Genomic DNA, 20668 nt, shown 5'->3' with positions numbered 1-20668 from the left:
TCGGATGCATACTGTGGAAACTGCAGAAGAAACTGCATCCGATGAAGTGAGCTGTAGCTCACGAAAGCTTATGCTCAAATAAATTGGTTAGTCTCTAAGGTGCCACAAGTCCTCCTTTTCTTTTTGCGAATACAGACTAACACGGCTGCTACTCTGAAACCAAGGAATTATTGAGTTACTATTTTTAAAAGACAAGGAAGAAGAGCTTTGCCATTCAGGTATTGGTAGTGTTCATTTATACAGCGGTAGCTTCTAGTAGCCCCAGCCACGGACCACGACCCCACTGTGCTAGGTGCTGTACATTGTTTAGTAGGTGTATTACGGTACTGCCTAGGTCAGGGGTGGGCAAACTTTTTGGCCTGAGGGCCGCATTGGGTTTCTGAAATTGTATGGGGGGCTGGTTAGGGGAGGCTGTGCCTCCCCAAACAGCCAGGCATGGCCCACCCCCCCCATCCGGCCCCCCTGCTTCTCGCCCCCTGATGGCCCCCCCGGGACTCCTGCCCCATCCACCTCCCCTGCTCTCGGTCCCCTGACTGGCCCTGGACCCCCCACCCCTAACTGCCCCCCACTGCCCCATCCAACCACCCCCTCTCCCTGACCGCCCCCAGACCCCTCACCCCTAACTGCCCCCTGCCCCTAACTGCCCCCCACCACCTCATTCAACCCCCCCTCCTTCCTGACTGCCCCCCTGGGACCCCTGCCCCCCCCACCCCACCCCCCGCTCCCTGTCCCCTGACCACCCACCGCCACCCCATCCAACCCCTCCTCTCCTTCTTGACTGCCCCCCTGGGACCTCTGCCCCCATTCAACCCCCCTGTTCCCCGCCCTCTGACCGCCCTGACCCCTATCCATGCCCCTGACCACCCCCCGAACTCCCCTGCCCTCTATCCAACCCCCCCGCCCTGCTCCCTGCCCCCTTACCGCGCTGCCAGGAGCACCTGTGACTGGCAGCGCAGCCGTGCCACGCAGCACAGAGCACTGGGTCAGGCCGGGCTCTGCAGCGCCCCCGCCCAGGGCATTGCACCATGCAGCAGTGTGGCTGCTGGGGAGCGGGGACAGTGGGGAAGGGGCCGGGGGCTAGCCTCCCGGGCCAGGAGCTCAGGGGCCAGGCAAGATGGTCCCATGGGCCAGGTGTAGCCCACAGGTTGTAGTTTGCCCACCTGTGGCCTAGGTGCTCCAGCCATGGATCATGCGCTAGGTGCTGTGCATTGTTTATTAGGTGTATTATGGTAGTGCCTAGGTGCTCCAGCCACAGACCATGACCCCACTGTGCTAGGGGCTGTACATTATTTATTAGGTGTATTAAGGTAGTGCCTGGGCGCTCTAGCCACACATCACAACCCCACTGCGCTAGGCGCTGTACAAATACAGGAAAAACGTATCTCTAGAGGCTGTCAAGAACCCTAGAGCTTGGGTCTTGCTGACAAAGGTGGATCAGCGGTAAATACTCGCCTATAGACATTTCTGAGGCAACTAATAGCTGGATTCCTCTTGGTGCCAATTGCCAAATTTATTCCCTTTTTGTGTCTCCATTTTCCTCTTTTCGGATTCCAGGTTTATTTAATATTAGGAGAGAAAAATCTTTCAACGGCTCTATTAAATGGAGCTCAGGTTCTACCCCTAGTGTCTCTGGGCTGGATGGTGGGAGCAGGAGCTCTGGGGGAAGGAGGCTGTGGAAGGAGCTGCAAAAATACGGGTGTTCACAGGTGGGCCAAAGTGCAAATCCCTTATTGTCATGGTTTGGGCTTCTGCCTCCATTACAAATGTACAAATACAATTTCAAAAACAGGCTCTCTCATCCCAGATTTGTTTGGGGATGTAACATGCAGAAGTGGCTATTTGGGACTGCAACACACAGCATGCGAAGTAACCCGCAGACAGACGGGAAGGCTGCTTCACCAGCTACCTGTGTTTCCTTGAGGGAACTGGTAACATTTTAACTACACATTTGTGACAACAACAAACACGCTTTCGTTTGGCAGAAACGCCATCTCTGCTTCCAGATACACACAATACAGCTCCTGCCCGAACTGGTTCCTACTCTGGCACCTACTTTAATCTACAAAATGTAAAAATAACCCATAACCAGCCTAGCAGAGCAGCCCCATTCTGTGCTCCTGGAGCCCTTGCCAGCCACTCAAAACAGAGTCTATAAGTAACAGTCCAGGTGGCTCTACCCCCTCTCCATAGGGGGGAGACAAACCAACTACCATCCGGCAAGCAAAGCAGAAACACAGCTCAGTGCCCTCTCCAAGCTCCATTGTGCTCACCAGGAGCCGGTGCAAACAAACAGATCTAGCAGCCTGCCTGGAATGTCAATAGAACGGTGCCATTTTGCACCACAAAGTTGGGGATCAAATTCCAAACCAGAACCTGGTCTCCTCACTGGCAGCTCCCTCCCTTTTAAACTAAGGGAACTCCATGCACTTCAGCTCCCGCAGGATGGCACAGCTGCATGCATCCCTGTCCCTCCCGGCTCTTTGGAAGATCTAACTTTCCCCTTAGGGGCAGAAGGTTCCAGGTCTTTGTTAGTAGCTGTCTCTGCTCAGATAGGCAGGGCCTGGGTCTCTGTTGCTCTGGAATCTCATGCTATCACGCCTATGCAAAATGCTTCTGTTCCGATCTGGAACCAGGCATAGAGCCACAGAGAGCCAGCTGCTTACTGTGCATGGTATTCTCTAGTATCCCGTCGCATCTCTCTCTCTCTGCATTTGCAACTCAGCAACGGGCCTACAGCAGAGTTGCACTGGTGCATGCCCACTGATTTGAAGGGCGCTGAACCAGTGTGAGTCAGGGACTCCTGGGTTCTAGTCCCAGCTCCATGATCCTGGGCAAATCACGAGCAGCCTCTATTCCCCTACTATCTTGTCTATCTTAGAGCTGGTCGAAACTCAGAAGTTCCATTCCTCAGGAAATTCTGACATTTTAAAATTTCCTTTAATCCTAATTGGAACAAAACATCAAGATTTCAAAATTCACTGTGAAAAATTTCCATTTTGGAAACGTTTTGGAAAGATCAAAATGACCTTATCAAAGTGCTTCATTTCAGCCGTTCTATTTTAGAAACAATAAAATCAAAATGAAGTGCTCTGATAGTTTTTCTATAAACATTTTGACAAAGTTGATACTGTATGTTGCCGTGGATGTTTCGACTGTGTTGAATTTGCATTTTCCAATGGAAAACTGTCCCACTGGAAAAATTTTGACAAGCTCTATTCTATTTAGGGCAGGGATGGTCTCTCACTACAACAGAACCCCGATTTTATGCACACCAATCTTACGAACAATAAGTTACACCAACCATTCTTCCTTCTCTTGTGGAAAAAAAATACATGACACAGTGAAAGTCATAGTGAAGAAGTCGACATCCCTTCACAGTCCAATACCTTCAGTGCATTGGAAAGTGCTTTGCAGTGGTTTGAAGGGCAAGCAGAAAGTGATGCAGTGCTCCATACTGCAGCTTATGCACTGAACCTGCTGTAATGTTGATATGTTCGATTTTATTATCTCCAATTACTTGGTAAAATAGGGGTTCTGCTGTTTGGGTCTGTGCAGCACCCAGTACAATGGGCCTCTAGATACTACTGCAATATACATAACCTGATCCTACGTGTCCTATCCCCTGCTGCATATCATTACAGTCATCTCTTCTTCACAGCCCATCTCCAGGAATCCATCTCACACCTGTTCTCTCTGCTTGGCTTCCCCCTTAATGGCAGCCTCAAACACAATAGCCAGAGCTTGTCACGTGGGGGGAACCAAACTCAAAGCCAGAGGCACTTACTTCTCATAGTCATGCTTGCAGTACAGCTGCCGGTTGCGACAGTAACAGGTGCCCGACAGCGGCTGCAGGCAGGCGGCACACTTCACACAGCCTTCGTGCCAGGAGCGCTCGTTGACTCGCAGGAGGAACCGGTCGGAGATGGGCATGTCACAGCCGGCACAAACCTCCCGCATTTTGGAGTCTGACCCTGGCAACAGAGAAAAAGGCGAATGAGCCACATGAAGGAGGACTGGTTTCCAAATGGGGATGTGTGCTGCTCAGGTGGAATTCACCCCTGGGGAGGAGACCCAGCACAAGGCCTAGGTGCTGCTTAAATCCGGCTTCAAGGGCCAAAGCTGGATTTAAGCATGGCCTAGGCCTCATGTTTGCGCTAAATTTGTTTTTAGAGCCATGTGTTACTCGTGTCAATTGCTGTACGTGCACCCAGAGAGAGAGAGAGAGAGAGAGAGAGAGAGAGAACATTGTATTGGGCACATATTTTTACAATCTTGTAAAAAAGTTTGTCCCACAAAAATATATGGCATCTACAGGATTGGTTTCTAATTTCCAGGTAGTACATTTTTAAAAATCCTCTCCCCTGTCCCCCAAATCCACCACTAAAGAGAAATATAGAATGCAGAAGACCATCCCCTCTGGACTGTAATAGCTAGATCTTCAAGAGTACCCAGCACTTACACTCAGGACTTGGTAGTCACATAATACCAGCACATTGGGGCTGAAAATGCCCCGAGTGTCACTTGCACCATTGGCAAGATTTTCCCAAGTGATCTGCTCCCAGCAGCTCCCACCGTTTTCAGTGGTGATGGGTGTGTGTGTGTGTGTGTGTGTGTGTCTGTTTGCCACAGTTCTCAATGGCGTAATATATGCACGCTCTGTTGTTCTCAGGGATGCACGTGTGGTTGCTCTCTGCTGTTCTCAAGAGGAGCTGTTGGATGCTGAGTACTTTTGACAATCTACAATAAGAGTTTGGAAGGAGGTCAGATTTGGGTCTGAACAGCCAGCCTGTGCCTCCCAGGTGTATGCCAGATTAATCCCAGACAGGGGGATGCGGTGCTAAACCAGTTAAAATAGCGAGAGCTCCAGAGACTTGAGATTTTTTCCCCTGGGTGTTATCATCACATAAATCTATGGCTACCCTTCAAAGGCTTCCCTGCGATAACTCCAAGGTAGAGGCGTGCGCGTGGGTAATAAATACGCTATCTGGCGCATTGAATCTGGGCTGTAGGCTGAGCCAGGCAGGTACGAAGTACCTTAGCCGAGTGCACTGTTTCCCCACCCATCATGCTGAGCTGCTCAGGTTTTTAAACCCTTGATTTGTCCTGTCCCTTCACCAGCCTCTTGTTCTTTTATCTTCCTTTGGGCAGGCTCGTGGGGCAGAGCTCACCCAGAGCCTGCTGCGGGCGTGGGAGAGGTGCCAGCTAGTCACATAGGTGACATTTACCCCTTTTGTAAGGGCTTAAGTGGGGCCTAGGCCTCATGCTGGGCCTTGCCCAGGGGCAGGGGTGGGGCTAGGGCCTTTTGCTGGGACCTGCCGGGGTCAGACAGGCCTGATGGTGGGCCCTGCCCAAGAGCAAGGGTTGGGAGCTAGGCCTTGTGTTGGGGCCTGCATGGGGGACACGCAGGTGTCTAGGCCTCCCGCTGGGCCCTGGTCAGGGTGAGTTTTACCCCATGTGAGCACTAGGGATGTCGCAGTCATGAGAGAACTGGCGTGTCCAACAAAGAAAGGCCACAGAATTCCCTCCTCAGAGATGCTCTTTGCCCCTCTTATCTGGGGACGCGAAGCAGCCCTGCTTTGGAAAGGGGCGCCATGCGCACAGCGTTGGGGGAAGTGGGCTGTGGGATTTCTAGGCAGTCTGCAAAGACAGAAGGGAAGAGTTGATTTTCCAGCCTTGCAAAACTCACTACCTAGGGGATCTGCGAGGCAAGCAGGGACACTAGGCAGCCCTGGTCACGCACCCTCCAATAATAAAGGTTCTGTGGGTCAAATCAGCCCCTCAGCAACACCTGTGCAGGACCCTTGCACTCAGCAGTGTCACAATTCACTTTTCTGCAACGGGTGTGACAGAAGACAGAGCCTGCCCAAGCAACTGGCTCTCTAACTAACAATTCTGATGATGTATGAGCCAGGCTCGAATCCAGGAGCCTGATTCCTTGGCCCCTCGCACCTCCTACATTCACTTTCTGCAGTGTAAAGTGAGTGTAAAAAGTTACTCTCCCAGTATGGTAGCGTTCTACCCTCACGTCCTTGCACTGGGGTAAATCACAGTACCTGGTGCAGGGTAATGGAGAATCAGGCTCTGTGCTTTACAGATTTTGCATCATATCTTAGACTGGGAAGTCTCTGGGGCCCAGCCTGGTCTCTGTTATTTGTTTGTACAATGGGGCCTTTAGGTGTTACTGCAATAGAAACAAACCGTAGCTGTGATTCAAAGGCAGGTGCTGGGAGAGCCCTAACCCTGCTTGGCCTGACACTGCCCTTGCTCTGTCCCAGCCTCTGTTGTTAGACAATCATTTCCTGCTGCATCTCGCTGCTTAAGCAGGATTCTTTACTACGGCAGCAACAACCTCTGCTGCCTCCCCACCAGGAGCTGCCTCCCCACCAGGCTCTCACCAAGCCACTTGCTTGCCAGTATGGAAGAAGATGGGCAGATATTCTTGTAGCCTGGGAGAGGGAAGTGAGAGCAGGGGAAGCAGCTCAATTTGATGGAGGAATATCAGTGCTGGGATGGTTTGGGAAAGTGGCAGCTAACAGAAACGCAGCCCTGTTCCTCTCCATGGCTTCCTGAGCTCTTTTACTGCCTGTATGTTGGAGTCCAGCAGTTCAGGATCTCCCCAGATCAGTGCCTAAAGTAGTCTGAAAAAAGGGTGTGTGGGAAGTCTAACCACAATCTGGGAGCAGTAGTTTTGATGAGGGCTTGTCTACACAGACATCCAGGAAAATTAATCCAAATTAACAAAAGATGTGAATCTGAAGTGGCTTAGTTAAACCACATTGAATCCCTGCGTGGATGCTGTTATTCAGAATGGAACTGGCCTTAATTTGGTTTAGTGAAGTGAATTGAGTTAAGATCACTTTAACTTTGAATACCAGCATCCACACAAGGATTTAATTAAGTTTAATGAATCCACTTCAGTTTAACCCTTTTAGTTAATTTGCAACAATTTCCCACTAAGTGACCTGGCTTGATTTATTTGTATGTATTTATTTTTGCCAGGTCTGCTCCTCCCGGAGAATTCCTCCCACATACACTGTAAACACTGCTCCAATGCTTCTGCCACTGTTGGGGGCATGAATCAGGGTTCTAGGAAGGAATGCCTCCTGCCTCTGGTTTCTCCTGGAGCATTACTCACTCAGGCTTGCTCTGCTTGTGTTTTGTTTCTGTTCTCTCCCCTGCTTTAATCTTTATGTTTTCTCTTACGTCTCTCTCTCTTCTGCCTCCAGCTCCTCTTACCCCAATTTCTTGCCCCTCCCACTGCCTCTTCCTTCATCCTTCCCCCCCTTTCCTTTCACCAAACTCCACATGAGAGGAGCCTAGAAGTGAGTACAGTTAAGCATTCATTGCATTTCAGCAGCACAACCCTACAGAGCTCTGTGCACCCTGTGGAGAGTCCAGGGCTGGAATAGCAGGAGAGCTGGGGGTCAGGATTGAGGGGCATCTGAAGAGTTAGGGGGAGGAGTCCAAGGCTGGAATAACAGGGGACTGTGGGTCAGGATTCAGGGGCAGCGGAACAGCTGTGTGTGGGAAGCGCACGACTGGAAGAGTGGAGCAAAGTGTAGCCATTTGGAACCTGTGGAGGGGCAATTTGTAAAGTGTCTGCCTTCTTTATGTCTAGTTGTAGCAAGAGCTAGAGTCTTTCACGAGTACCAGACCCACATACAACTGCAAAATGGTCCAAGACACTTGCTTGAGCTCAGCCCAGCCCAGTTCTGAGCAGGCTCAGACAAGGCAGCTGCTAGGATCCTCTTTAGCGCTAAGCTACTGGCCCATCACTAGCCTTTAATGGTACCCTTATCATTGTTACATAAAACCAGGAGAAATCATTCACAGTAAGTAACATTAATTGGGTTCATCAGGGCTTATTACCGTAGTTGGCACCTTGGGAGACTGAGGATCCTGAGTGAAGGCGGCTACTCACCCCACTTGCTAGCCCCTGTTAGATTTTGCGTTCAGACTCACTAGGACCTGAGCCAGCCCCCTCCGCTGAACTGCTGCCTGCCACTGCAAACAAGCTGCCCGTACGATCCATTCCTGAGCAGGGCTGCCCGAGCGCGGCTCTGCCAGCATCAACTGACATTCAGAACTACGCCAAGCCCTCGACAGCTTTCAGATTCAAACACATTCTGAACTAAACCCTGGGGCTTGCAAATCAGAGGACGGGGCCAGCTGGAGGGAATAAAACCTATAAACCCTCCCCCATCCCCTCAGCATCCAAAGGGAAACATCTTGCCCACGGAGTAATGGAGGTAGCATGACCTAGTGGGGTGAGCACTAGACTGGACTGGGACCCACAAGATCGAGGTTCTATTCCCTGCGATGAATGGTGGCAAGGCATTTCCCTTCCCACCCTGTGCTGGTCTTGTCTATTTAGCCCATAGGCTCTTTGGGGATGGGACTCTTTCTTACCAAGGTCTGCTCCACACTCGCTATTTGTAGCGGCTAGGGGTGTGACTTCTTCCTGATAGCGTTATACCAATGCAACTCCTTGGCTGAACACAGTTATACCAGGATAGCTTACTTCCCTTCCCTTAGGGGAACAGTGCAAGGTGTATGTCTCTAACAAACACATAGCAATACAGGTGCGTGTGGGGTGTAAACACACCCTCCCGAACAGGGGGGCTGGAACAGTTTTTATAGTGGGGGGTGCTGAGAGCCATTGAACCAAACTGTAAACCTTGTATATAATGGAAACCACTTCAAGTCATGGGGTGCTGCAGCACCCCTCGTTCCAGCACCTGTGCTCCCGAAATAATATATGTCATGAGCTCATTTTGCCAGGGAAGAGGATAAAAAACCAAACAAGTGACAGATGCTAGCCGCATCGCCTAACACACTATGGGAAGGCGATCAGATAGCACAGGGATGAGGCAGGTGTAAGAACCTACACCCAGCTACACCTGCGTACGCACATGTATGTTGTCAGAACTGCATCCAGAAGGGGGGCCGCGCTGCTTCAGCTCACCCAGGATACAGTAGTTAGTCCAGGGTAGTTAAAGCCACACGTCTGTGTATAGGCGGGTTTCCCTGTCTCTGCTGCTGGGACCGTTCAGCGCTACCGTAATACCTATCATGAAAAGGATTCTCTGTAAAGGTCACCCAGTTCTACCATAAAGCCTGTAAGAACGTAGCCACTTAATAATGGCTCTAGAGCATGGCAGTGGGAGATTGGATGGGGTTTTTTTACTAGATGAAGTATGATTGCGTGGTTTGTCCCGTGAGCTTTGTTGCCTGAACTCACTGTCTCTGATCCTGCAATAGGCACCGTGCAAGCAGACCCCTGCAGGGCTTAATTTGTAAGGAAAGAGGTGCTGGGGCTCAAACAATTTTTTTACATTCATAACTGACACAGTAAGTCCAGAGATGCCGGGACTATGAACTGCCAAGCCCAGAGGTGCCGGAGCTCAGCCCTGGCACAGATTAAGCACTGATACCCTCACATGGCATGACTGGGACTTGAGAGTATAAACTCTTAGAGCCAGGGCCCGTGCTGTATGGAAGGGGTCTAGAACACAGTGGGGGCTGGTGCTGTAATCCAATGAATTAATAATGGTCCCTCCTCCTCCAACTCATTATTGCTAGCACTCCCCTTAGCTGCACTGGGCCTGTCAGCCTTGTCATCACAAGCAAGTAAATTCAGTCAGGACAAATTCACTCCAGGTTGCAATGAGGGAGTCCTAGCAGCCCAAAAGAATGTGGGAGGGAGGGGCTATGATTTGTGGGGAGGGGCTCTTTTTGAATGATCAAATAAGTTTAAAAAAGAAATCTTTAAAATTGTTTGCTTTGTGCTTGTCTAACTTGAAGACACCTTTTTCTTATTCAAAACACTCGGCCAGCTCAGAAGAGAGGACCTGATGCACCTTTAGAAGAAAAACAAATGAAATGCAGCCACAACGCTCTGAGCCGCTGGACCTGCTACTGCCAGTCATGTAGGACAGAGCTGCAGCACTTCAGTACCAGACCAGCTGCAAGAGCGCAGTGAAACTGCACAATGCACACCGAGAAGCATTAAGGCCTCAATTCAGCCGACCTCTAAAGCGCCTGCTTACTGTAGGCATATGCTTAAGTTCCATTTGACTTCCATGAGACCTAAGCATGTGCCAAAAAGTTAAGCATGTGCATAACTACATTGCTGAATGGGGATGGATTTAAGCAGCTGCCTAAAATGAGGTACATGTTTACATGCTTTGTTGAATCAGGGCCCAAGGCTGCTTATCCCTAAATATTCAAAGAGACACCTAAGGGATTGGGGGTAGTGTAGACAACACTTTGCAGGAGCGGGGTCAGGCTCAGGTCTAAACCCTCACAAACAAGGAAGGTCCCATTTAAAGCAGAAAGGGCAAGGCGGTGGTGTTAGTTTTAGTGCTTGCCCAGCAGGGGTCAGGATGGGGTGTCAGGGGAGGTTCCCTGTGGTTTTGTGGGGAAACGTGCCAGCCTGTTCGCGATACTCACCGGTCACTAAGGCTGAGGGATCTCGTTTCGCCTACTTTGGAACTGACAGACACTGTGGATTTGAAAGCTTGGCTCAAACGCAGAGGACAGTAGGGGCTTGTCTTCACTGCAGAATTAGCTCAAGAGTTGCCCCTAGCTTGAGTCCTGTCCATTCACAAAACCCCCTTAACTCAAGTGTGGCAGGACTTGTAACTCAAATTGGCTGGCCTGTCAGCTCCTCACCTGCTAACAATCACACAGTTCCAGTGCCAGATTTGTGTATGGCTGCTCTCACTCATGCTAGGCTAGGAGCAGAATTAACTCAGGTTTCGATAAATCTGAAGTGGAGACATACCCAAGGGTTCATGTCCCACTCAGGGGGGAGAAAGAAAAATTTTCATGAAAAAATAGCTGCCAGGGTTGGATTCCCAAGGGCTCAGCACCCACAACTGGGGACAGATTTTCAAGAGCTCATTTCCCATCCAGGCACCTAAATAGAGACCAGATTTTCTGCTCAGCTCCAAAAGTGCCCAGGCTGGGTTCCTCAGAAAATATGGCCCGTGGTCTTTGTCTGGAACTGGTTGGAAAAATGGATTTTTGTGTTCCCATGGAAATATTTGACTTTTCATCAAAACTCCAGAACCTGTTGGTGGTGGTTGGTGTTTTTGTTTGTCTGACAAAAAGCAAAAGTTTTCTGTGGAAAGGAGATGCTGTCCACATACATTTTCATTTGGTCAAAACCCCAGTTTTCTGTCCAATAACGGTTTCAATGCAAGATTTCAAACCAGCTCTGTTTTCGTCCCATTAGCTGTATAGTGTGTAACTTTCTGTGGTTGGGTTTTGTGGTGACTGCAACCCCTTACAAAAACCATAAGCTTCCCCGTTAGGGGATTTGGGGGGATTCTTTAATACTTAAATAGCTTTTGGGGGGAGGGAGTAGGAACAGATATTTAAATGAAGAACAAAGGTATGTGAACTTGAGCTAGCTCTAAGAACTAAAGAGAGCCACAAAACTTCAGATGCTGCGAGGTTCCCCCTCCTTGTTCAAAACACACTTTACATTAGATTATTAAATGACCAAGTGAGCCTGTTGCCAAGGATTACGCTATGTGGAATGCCACAGAGCCCTGCCCATGGCCAGCCTGTATTGTGATTCACTGACACTGGCCATGCGAGCAGGAGAGCTCAGGGCACGGTCAATAATTCACACCTGGAGTTTTGTTAGGCACAAGGCCAAGCACCCAGCAATAACTTAAGAAAACGTAAAGAGAACAATCCAGTCGCGGGATGGAGGATAAAAGATGTGAAGGGTATAAGTGGGAATGCTGCTTGTCTGTATAACATCTAATCCCTGGTAGTCACAACCTCCTCAGAAGGGGCTGGACTTGAAACTGGAAGTAAACAAGCCTCTGACATTTTGGATCCTACCGACTGCAAGGCTTTAAAATTAAAGGGTAGAAAAATGCAGCCATTTGAGTTAAAAACATGAGATTTTAAAATTCTTGTTCCTGTTCTGAGCTGGGAACTGACAAGATGGCAAATGAGTTCCAATCAGCAAAATGACAGGTTTCAGAGTAACAGCCGTGTTAGTCTGTATTCGCAAAAAGAAAAGGAGTACTTGTGGCACCTTAGAGACTAACCAATTTATTTGATTAAATAAATTGCTCAAATAAATTGATTAGTCTCTAAGGTGCCACAAGTACTCCTTTTCAACCAGCAAAATGTGCAGCATTAATTTAAAGGGCAAACTGCTTTCAAGAGTCCCATTGCAATGTAAGTTTGTCGATTCCTTACCAAATTAATTCATAGATTCTAAGGCCAGAATGGACGGGGTCATCTGGTCTCACCTTCTGTGAAACACAGGCCACAGGAGTTCCCTGTGTCATTTCTTGCTTTAGGGTCCAATAACTGGGCTGGATGTAGAGTAGATCTTTTAGAAAAATCCCATCTCGATTTAAAGATGGCCAGTGATGGAAAGTCCCCCACAACCCTTGGCAAGTTGCTCCAATGGTTAATCACCGTCCCTGTTAAAAATGTGCACCTGGTTTCCGGTCTGAATTTGTCTAGCCTCAACTTCCAGCCGTTGGATCTGCTACAGCCAGAGTGAAGAGCCTTCTATTATCAAATTTCCGCCCTCCAGCAGACACTTGTGGACTCGCATCAAGTCGCCCCTTAACCTTCTCTTTGATAAGCTACCGAGAGGAGTCTGTCCGGAGGCAGAATTAGCTCCTTTGGGGCGCACAGCTGGAATATTTTGGGGCTCCCCCTTACCTCTCCCCCACACCCTAACAAAGATGAACTGCATTATTTTCACAAACCACAAAATCCACCAACAGAAGACATGGACATTTGTTAAACACTCCACATTAAATAACGAACAGTGTTTGCGGGTAACACTAAATCAGGGCCCGCAGGCATCGCTTAGTCAGTCTGCCTTACCCCCCTGCCGTCACAGATCTGTCACGGGCAGGTTTCTAGCCCTGTAATCACCCTCCTATCCCTTCTCTGAGCCCTCTCCCCTTGATCCGCATCGCTCAATTCGTGTGGAAAACACTCAGGCCCCACTCCCAGACTTCCACCAAACTAACCGGCTGTGTGAACTCAAAGCCACGTAGTTCTTTCAGCGCCAGTCTGTGTGTAGACAAGCAGCGGTGCTGGAACTAAGGGGGGCTGCCGCACCCCGCGGCTGGAGCAGTAACAGCAAACACCGAATCCATCAGCAGCACCCGTGTAGACAAGCCCCGGCTCTATTCTACAGCTCTGGGTTGAGACGGGGGACGCCGGGCAGTCAGCAGCGATGGGGGGCGACCCAGCCAGCCCACTCCCTGCCCGGGGAGGAGGGTCTGTCTCTCGGCTGCCCCAGGCCATACAGACACTCACCGAAGCCCAGCACCGGGGTGGCCTGCTGCAAGCAGGATGGTGCCTCCTCGGTCTTCATGCTCCAGCCGCGCTGGGGAGAACCTGGTGGGGGAGAGACTGGCTTAGTTCTGGCACGGGACTGGGACCCGGAGGGGTTGCCCTGGGCCTGGGGAGGGGTCAGGTGCCCCGGGGGAGGGGGGCATGGGAACCTGGGGCAGGGAAGGAGGATCCCCTGATCTGGAGGGGAGGGGGTTTCTCAGCCGAACCTCCCGGGGTGGGAGCGAAGCTGCAGGGGGAGACCCGCAGGAAAGGAGGCGGCGGAACCTAACCCCGAAGTCCAACCTCCCCAGCCTGTGCGGGTCTGTCCCCCCGTGGCTCCCATCTGTCCATCCCCACCGCCCCTCCTGTCCCCCATCTGCCTGGCCACGAATCTTCTTTTCTGTCCCCCACAGCTCACCATGTCCCCCGGTCTGTCCCCCACCGCCCTGTATCCCCCCGTCCGTCCGCCCCTTCTCCCACCGCACACGTTAGTCCCCTAATCTCTTTACATTATTCTGGGCAATAAAGAACCTCCCCCGCCACCATTATCGACCTCCAGGCTCCCCGAGCCCTGTGGGGGGAAGAGCCCCCAGAGGTTACCCCGGTTCAGCCCCCCCCCCGCCCCGAGTGAGCCATGGATCGGCCCCGGAGATAGAGGAGTATCGGGGCCGGGATGGGGTTGATTGGCGGGCGGGGGGAAAGATGGGGTGGCTGGTGGGGTAGGTTACAGGGGCAAGTTATGGGGCAGGATGGGTTCGTTATGGGGCGGATAATGAGGGTTAAGATGGGCTAAATGTGGGGCGGATAACTGGGTCTGACGTCGGGCGGGTTACCGGGGTAGGATATGGGGCGGGCAACGGGCTCGGACGTGGGGTTCTCTGCCCCCAGCCCTGGGGCGGGGAGAATCCCACCCCCCGTTTCCGCCTGTTGCTTTAATCCCCGGAGCCGAGCTGGGTTTTTACCCACCCCGATCCCTGGCGGGCAGCGCCCCGCGGGCGGCTCCTTCCTCCGCCAGGGCTCGCTGGGTCCGGCTCGATGCCCGCGGTTCTGGTTCGCGACCCGCCCGGCGCCGCTGGGTCAAGCGAGCCCCGCGGTGCCGCTTTAATGGAACCACAACGAATTCTCCGCCCCTGCGCCCCGGAGCCCGCTAGCCCCGGCCGGCCCCGGCCGGGTCAATTCCCCGCAGCCCCCCGGCCGCCCCCCGGCCCCCAGCCCCGCTCCCGCGAGCCGCATTCACCTGCAGGCGCGTCCTTCCCCTCGGTCCCGCAGCCGCCGCTCTCCGGAAAACGGGGCCGGGCCGGGGCCGCGGAATCGGAACCAACGAAATTTCGTTCGTTTCTCGGGTTAGTTACCCCAATACCCGGCGCTTTGGTGTCCTTCGTGCGGAGCTTTCCCGGGCCCGCGGGCTTCGCTTGTCGCCGCAGTAATTTCGGGGCGAGCCCCGGGCCCCCAGCGCTCACGAGCCTGCCGGGTTTCAGTGGCCGAAGCCCCCGGTTCGGTCCCGGCTCGGCTTGGTTCGTTCCGTTGGGACTTGCCCGCAGACCGGGGCGGGTCGCTGCCTGCTGCCTGGGGCTCTGGCTGCGCTGCGGGCCCCGGTTCCGCATGCGAGCCTGGCTTTGTCCCTGCTCTCCGGGCGCAGGTGGGACCCCGGAGCTCTAATAGCGGGAGGTGAGATCCTGGCTCCCTCCAAGTCCAGGGGAGTTTCTGCTCTTGGTTTCCCTGGAGCCGGGAGTTCGGGGCTGCTCCGCCCGCGTGTGCAGATTTACACCCTGTTCTCCTGCAGGGCAGCCCCCCCAGCAGGGATTTCTCCCCCCGGCACCGCAGAGAGACCAGAACCTGCCTGGGACAGACGGGCGGAGCACGGAGATGGCTCGCGCCCCTCACCGCTGAGCTAGGGCGGCGGCTGCAGCCTTGGAGAATTTTCAACCCCAATTAAGTGCCAGGGATACCCACGCACCGCAGGAAAATTGGGGGACGGGAAGGGATGCGCCCAGCCAGGAGGGGAGCTGTGTCCCAGGGTCTCCATAAACCATGGATAAGTACCTCCGAGCTGAGACCTCCGCCCCATGGGTATCCCTCCCCCCGGCCTCGCAGCGACGCGGGGAGGAGAACAGACAAAAATCTCGACACCTACCAGGCTTGGAGGCTTGCCCAGCGCGGGCTGCAATGCCAGAACCAGAGACTTCCCCGGCCGCTCCAGCTGCGAACGGGGGGCTCCTATTGTCTGAGGCCAGGATCCAGGGGGAGAAAGTCGCGCTGTTGCTCCCAGACACAACAAGTCCATGCCCAGCGCCCGGCTCAGACTGCCAGGGCTTCCCCAGGCCCCGTCCGCCTCCGCCTCCTCGCCCCCACCCCCAGAGCGAGCGAGCTTCAGAGGCCCGCGCGTCCCGGGGTCCCCAGCGATCCTCGCCCACCCGACTCTGCAGCCCCCGGGGCCCGGGCTCCGCAGGGGGCAACAGGGAGACCAGAATTCAAGGAGTTTTTAAAGGCTGTTCCTGGGCGGGGCGTTTCCTATCAGTCCGAGGGGATCGATCACACGCATTAATTCGAAGTGAAGCCGGTGTCTCACACAGAGCCGGAGCGATAGGGGTTAATCGCTGGAGACCCGAGCGCAGATCTGCTCCGGGGCGGGCAGGAGGGTGAAGGGCCCGCGGTGGAAGTGGGCCTCTGGCCAGGCCCCGCGGGAGAAGCCGGGGTCGGGTTATACAGACCGGCAGCCAGTCTATAGAGACCGGGGCAGGCCCAGACCGAGCATTTGGTTGTGGGTTCCAGGGGCAAGGAGCAGCGAGTCCCGGGCTAGGGGCCGCGCTGCGGTACCCGTCGGATTCCCGTGGGGTCACCGCGGGGGTCACCGCACCAGCTCCTGCCGGGCGTTATAGTGCGACTGGGCCATATCCCGGCCTGGGGAGTCACCCGCAGCGAGCAGCCAGCGGGGCGGGCCGGAGCCTGGGGCTAAGAGCTGGCACCTGTGGCGAGACGGGCCAGCCGGGGTGAGGGGTCTGCCTGTCTGTGACAGACCCCACGTGTGACCGCGACCCGGGGGCTGCTCGGAGCGGGGGAGTGACCGGTCAGCTCAGGGCCCAGACGGCGCGGCCCTGCTCCGTGGCTGCCTCTCGCCGCAGCTGCTGGAGGGGCAAAGGGCAGGATCCCCCATAGGCATGGGTAGGGCCCGAGCCCAGCGGCCGGGCGCTTTGCGACGGTCGTTACGGGCCGGATCCGATGGGCTCGGGTTAATCCGGTTTGTGTAACAAACCGAAGCTGGGTAACGCATTAAAGTGCCCGAAACCGGATCTACACTCACCCCCCCCCCGCATTAACTGCCCCAAACCGGGTCTACACTCGCCCCTCCCCAGGCATTAAGTGCCCCAAACCGGGTCTATTCTTCACAGGGCAGAGACAAGAACCGACCGGGAACCGGCCCCGCAGCGGATCCCGGGACCTCCCTCCTGTGGGGGGGGGGGTCGGAGCGGGGGGACAGGGGCAGCTCGGCGAGGGGTGTCGGGGGCGCCCAGGGACGCGTCCCCGCGTCTTGCCTCTGGGGTGTTTAGGGCGCAGCCACATGAATTCCCATGGTCCATTCATCGCAATTAGCAGCCGCAGGCCCGGCTGGGCTCAGACCCGAACTGGGGGAGGGCGGAGGGCTGTGGACCCTTTAGGGCTGCAGGGGGCACCGCCCCTCCCTGGTGCCTGGGCTGGGGGGCTGAGCAGTGAAGGCGGGGGGCAATGGGGTGCAGGGGATGAAGGGGTGTGGGGGCTGCGAATTGGGGGTGCAGGGGATGGAGGGGTAAGGGGGATGGTGTGGGAGGAGTACGGGGGGATAAAGGGGTTTGGGGATTGCGGGAGTGTGAAAGGGGGTGCGGGGATGAAGGGATGTGGCGGTTGAGCAGTGAAGGTGGGGGGCGATGGGGTGCAGGGGATGAAGGAGGCTGGGGGGCTGGGCATGGGGGTGCAGAGGGATGAAGGGGTGTGGGGTGGTGGAGGGGATAAAAGCGGGTGGGGGGATGAAGAGGGTGGGGGCTGAGTATAGGTGGTACAGTGGGTGTGGAGGGTGTGGGGGATAAAAGCGGGTGGGGGGATGAAGGGGTTGGGGGCTGGGCATAGGAGGTACAGGGGATGAAGGGGTGTGGAGGGTGTGAGGGGATAAAAGCAGGTGGGGGTGGGGGTGGGGGTGATGAAGGGGTGTGGAGGGTGTGAGGGCATGAAGGGGTAGGGGGGCTGGGCATAGGAGATACAGGGGATGAAGGGGTGTGGAGGGTGTGAGGGGATAAAAGTCAGTGGGGGTGGGGGGATGAAGGGGATAAAAGCGGGTGGGGGGGATGAAGTGGGGTGTGCCAGGAAGTGGCTGGGAGGCTCCAGGGTTTTTCTTGCCAAAATTTTCTCACACACAAAAAAACCTGAAGAAAATTCTCAACAGCGAGAAAGCCCAGAACCGCTCCCACCCTGCTCCCTGCGACCCCCGTTTATGCCCCCTGGACCTTGCCCCATCGTGCCCCCTCAGATTCCCCCCCCCACTGGGGGCGGGGTGATAGCTCAGTGGTTTGCGCATTGGCCTGTTAAACCCAGGGTTGTGAGTTCAATCCTTGAGGGGGCCATTTAGGGATCTGGTCCTGCTTTAAGCAGGGGGTTGGACTAGATGATCTCCTGAGGTCCCTTCCAACCCTGATATTCTATGATTCCCCAGAGACCCTTCTCTCTGTTTCATGGATTGGGGTTTTACCTGGGATATAATCGGGGGCCCTGGGACCCTCTCAGGGGAGGGGGTGGAGGGTGGAGCTATAACTGGCCTGTGGGGATGTCAGATGCCCCAGGGTGCACAAGGCCACCTTACTGGAGCCCTTATTTCTGGTAGAGAAGTAACCGCGCAGCCCTGGGTCTCTGCCCCAGCCTGCTGCCCAGGCCGGGCTGGGAGGGGGCCCCTGCACCTGGCCAGCTGGGGGACCTGACCTGCCTGAGGCTGCCCAAGTGCAACAGGTGTGTGACTCTTCTTAGGGGCTCTCCACCCCGGGACCAAGGCCCTGAAATGTCTCTTGGGCTGCGCACCCCCGCAGCCTGGGCAGCCTGGTCCAGGGTGCAGCAGTGACCCCAGCCCACCATTTCCTGCCCCCCGCAACCTGTGCCTAGCCAAGGCTGGCGTTGGGAGACCTCTGCTGCCCTCCTCAGACATTTTCACCCCATTGTTTAATTAAATCTAAAAACAAATATGGTATGTTTGGTTTAAGTAAAAGTTTTAGATGTTTTGGCAGCAAACGTGTGTGTGTGTGTGTGTGTGTGTTTTCATTCTCTCCCTCCTGTTTTGAGTGAGGAAGAAGGGAGGCAGGGTGGAGGAGGACCAAAAAACCCAAACCTGAATTGTTTTGAGTTTTGTTTTGTTGAAAATTTTCCCAAAAAGTTTGGGTGAAATTTGCCTGTTTCTTTTTTAACTTGTCACAGACGATCCTGCCCGTTCTCTGACTCACTGTAGCCCCCAGGTACTTTCCTAGTCCCCCGGCTAGAGTTCCAGCCATGGCCTTTTCAAGTATGCTTCCCCTGGCAGTTGCAATGCATGCGGTTGCCAGGCCTTGGAGTGCAGCAGCTTCTTGGCAAAATCTCTCCCCAGGCAGCCGCTACAGATGAAGGCGCTGAGGTTTCTAACATGTGATCAATCTCGTGTAATGGCGGCACCGCGGAAGGCCCTGCTGCCGGAGGAGGTTCTGGCGAAGCGCAGCCCGCTTCCCCTCGCTGAGCAGAACCCTCTCCGCCCCGTGAGTGATGAAGTGTGTGGGGAAACCTCAGCACTCCCCATCCAGTCCCACCTACTCGTGCTAGGCCCTGCCAGAGTAACAGCCGGCCCCAGCTCCCCAGACAGCCTCTCTCCACCTTGAAGAGACAGAGGCAGATTGACCCTCTGAAGGTCTCACCTGTGTACAGGAAGCACAATGCACTGTGCTTCTTGGAGACTCTGACAATGGCGCCTGCCAACCACTCCCAATCCCCAGCCTTCTGGGGACTCACCCGTATAAACTCGCTGGCGAACGCTGTCCACCAATGAAGCGCAGAGGAAGAGCATATCGGCTCCCTGGGCTAGAGCAGCTGCCTGGGTATTTAACATGTGCACCAAGCCCCCTAAGTGTGGATCGTCCCCAACCCTAACCAAGCTAAGGGGTGTAGAAAGTGGCTGTCACCTTTGTATCCATCCCAGCTACCCATCCCTAAATGGCCCCCTCAGGGATTGAACTCACAACCCTGGGTTTAACAGGGTGGTTCTCCATGTGCTCAGGGTCGGTGCATGGCAAGGCGCAGCCCACTGTTCACTTTTACTCTCAAACTCCAACTGGAACAAAGGCGACAGACTTGTCTGCAAGATATTCTTGCTCCAGGAGAAGGATCCGACGCAAATCCTTCATCCTGGCACTTGAGCCTTGACAACAGCTGCCTGTGCCCCAGCCAGGATTAGAACCTAGCTGCTCTCCAGAGGCCTCTCAGAGGGAGGCCTTGTTTAATGGCTGGGGCACTGGGCAGAGCCAGGAGACCTGAGTTCAATTCCCAGCTCTGCCTCTGACTTCCTGCGTGACGCTGGCATCCTCTCTCTGGGCCTTGAGTTTCTGTCTTGCCCCTTTAGACTTCCAGCTCTGCAGAGCAGGGACTGTGTCAGGTGCAGCACAAGGGGGCCCTGCTACCATGGTACACAGAAGAGCAGGACACCCCCCCCAGCCTGGCTCTGGGGCTCTCTCTCACTCTGTGCTTGTACAGCGCCTAGCACAGTGGGTCTCTAGGTGCTGCTGCAAGGGGCAGGCCCAGCCAGAGCAGCTTAGATTTATGCCAGGGTACATGACTGCCGCCCCAGACCTTCACCAGGAATACAGGCTTGGGCCCTCGGTGTCTTTGTACATCAGAAATTATTAATTTGTTTTGTACACAAGAATCTTTTGTACAGCGTCCAGCACACAGGAGTCCTGGGTCCTGTGTGGGGCTCCGAGGCGCTCCCGTAACACACCTAATAAACAGTGTTAGCGCCACTCTTACCTCATGTGCGTCCTCCTAATCGAGATGGGGATGTCTGATTTGCAAGGTCAATGGGACGGGTGCTCAGCCCCTTTGCAAATCAGAGCACCAGGGGCTCCGAATTCACCATCACCCATTTCACTTCCAACTCGAGAGCAACGGCTTGTCCTATGGCTGTTTTTATTAGCAACGTAATAACCCCGTGTAAGCTGCTGTAAGTGCTGAGAACTCAGGGGATGTACAATGCAGGTCTGTAAAATGGGAGTAATGAGTCGCCTCCTTTGTAGACTGATTGATGAGAAGACTTAATTATTTATTATCGTGACAGTGCTCAGGGTGCCAGGGCAGCAGCAGCCCC

General features: G+C 54.2%; 1 protein-coding gene across 2 annotated transcripts in view; it reads right to left on the bottom strand.

Annotated features, from left to right (window-relative positions):
• The window catches only part of LOC141974840 (LIM homeobox transcription factor 1-alpha-like), a 62848-nt gene extending 47334 nt beyond the window's left edge, over positions 1–15514 (bottom strand). The window contains exons 1-3 of one of the 2 annotated variants that reach the window (XM_074934850.1): positions 15464–15514; positions 13312–13392; positions 3785–3971 (exon numbers count right to left, since the gene is read on the bottom strand). In XM_074934850.1, the coding sequence (XP_074790951.1) occupies positions 3785–3971; positions 13312–13369 (245 nt within the window). In that variant the 5' untranslated portion in view covers positions 13370–13392; positions 15464–15514. Of the gene's footprint in view, positions 1–3784; positions 3972–13311; positions 13393–14566; positions 14778–15463 lie in introns of those variants that run through there. The other variant, XM_074934851.1, reaches the window with a different exon arrangement.
• Between the last annotated feature and the right edge of the window lie 5154 nt (positions 15515–20668).

This window comes from Natator depressus, chromosome 20 (assembly GCF_965152275.1).
Source record: "Natator depressus isolate rNatDep1 chromosome 20, rNatDep2.hap1, whole genome shotgun sequence".
NCBI classification, from domain to species: Eukaryota; Metazoa; Chordata; order Testudines; family Cheloniidae; genus Natator; species Natator depressus.
The sequence above is the reverse complement of the archived record's forward strand: the minus strand, read 5'-3'. Positions and strand labels throughout refer to the sequence as shown.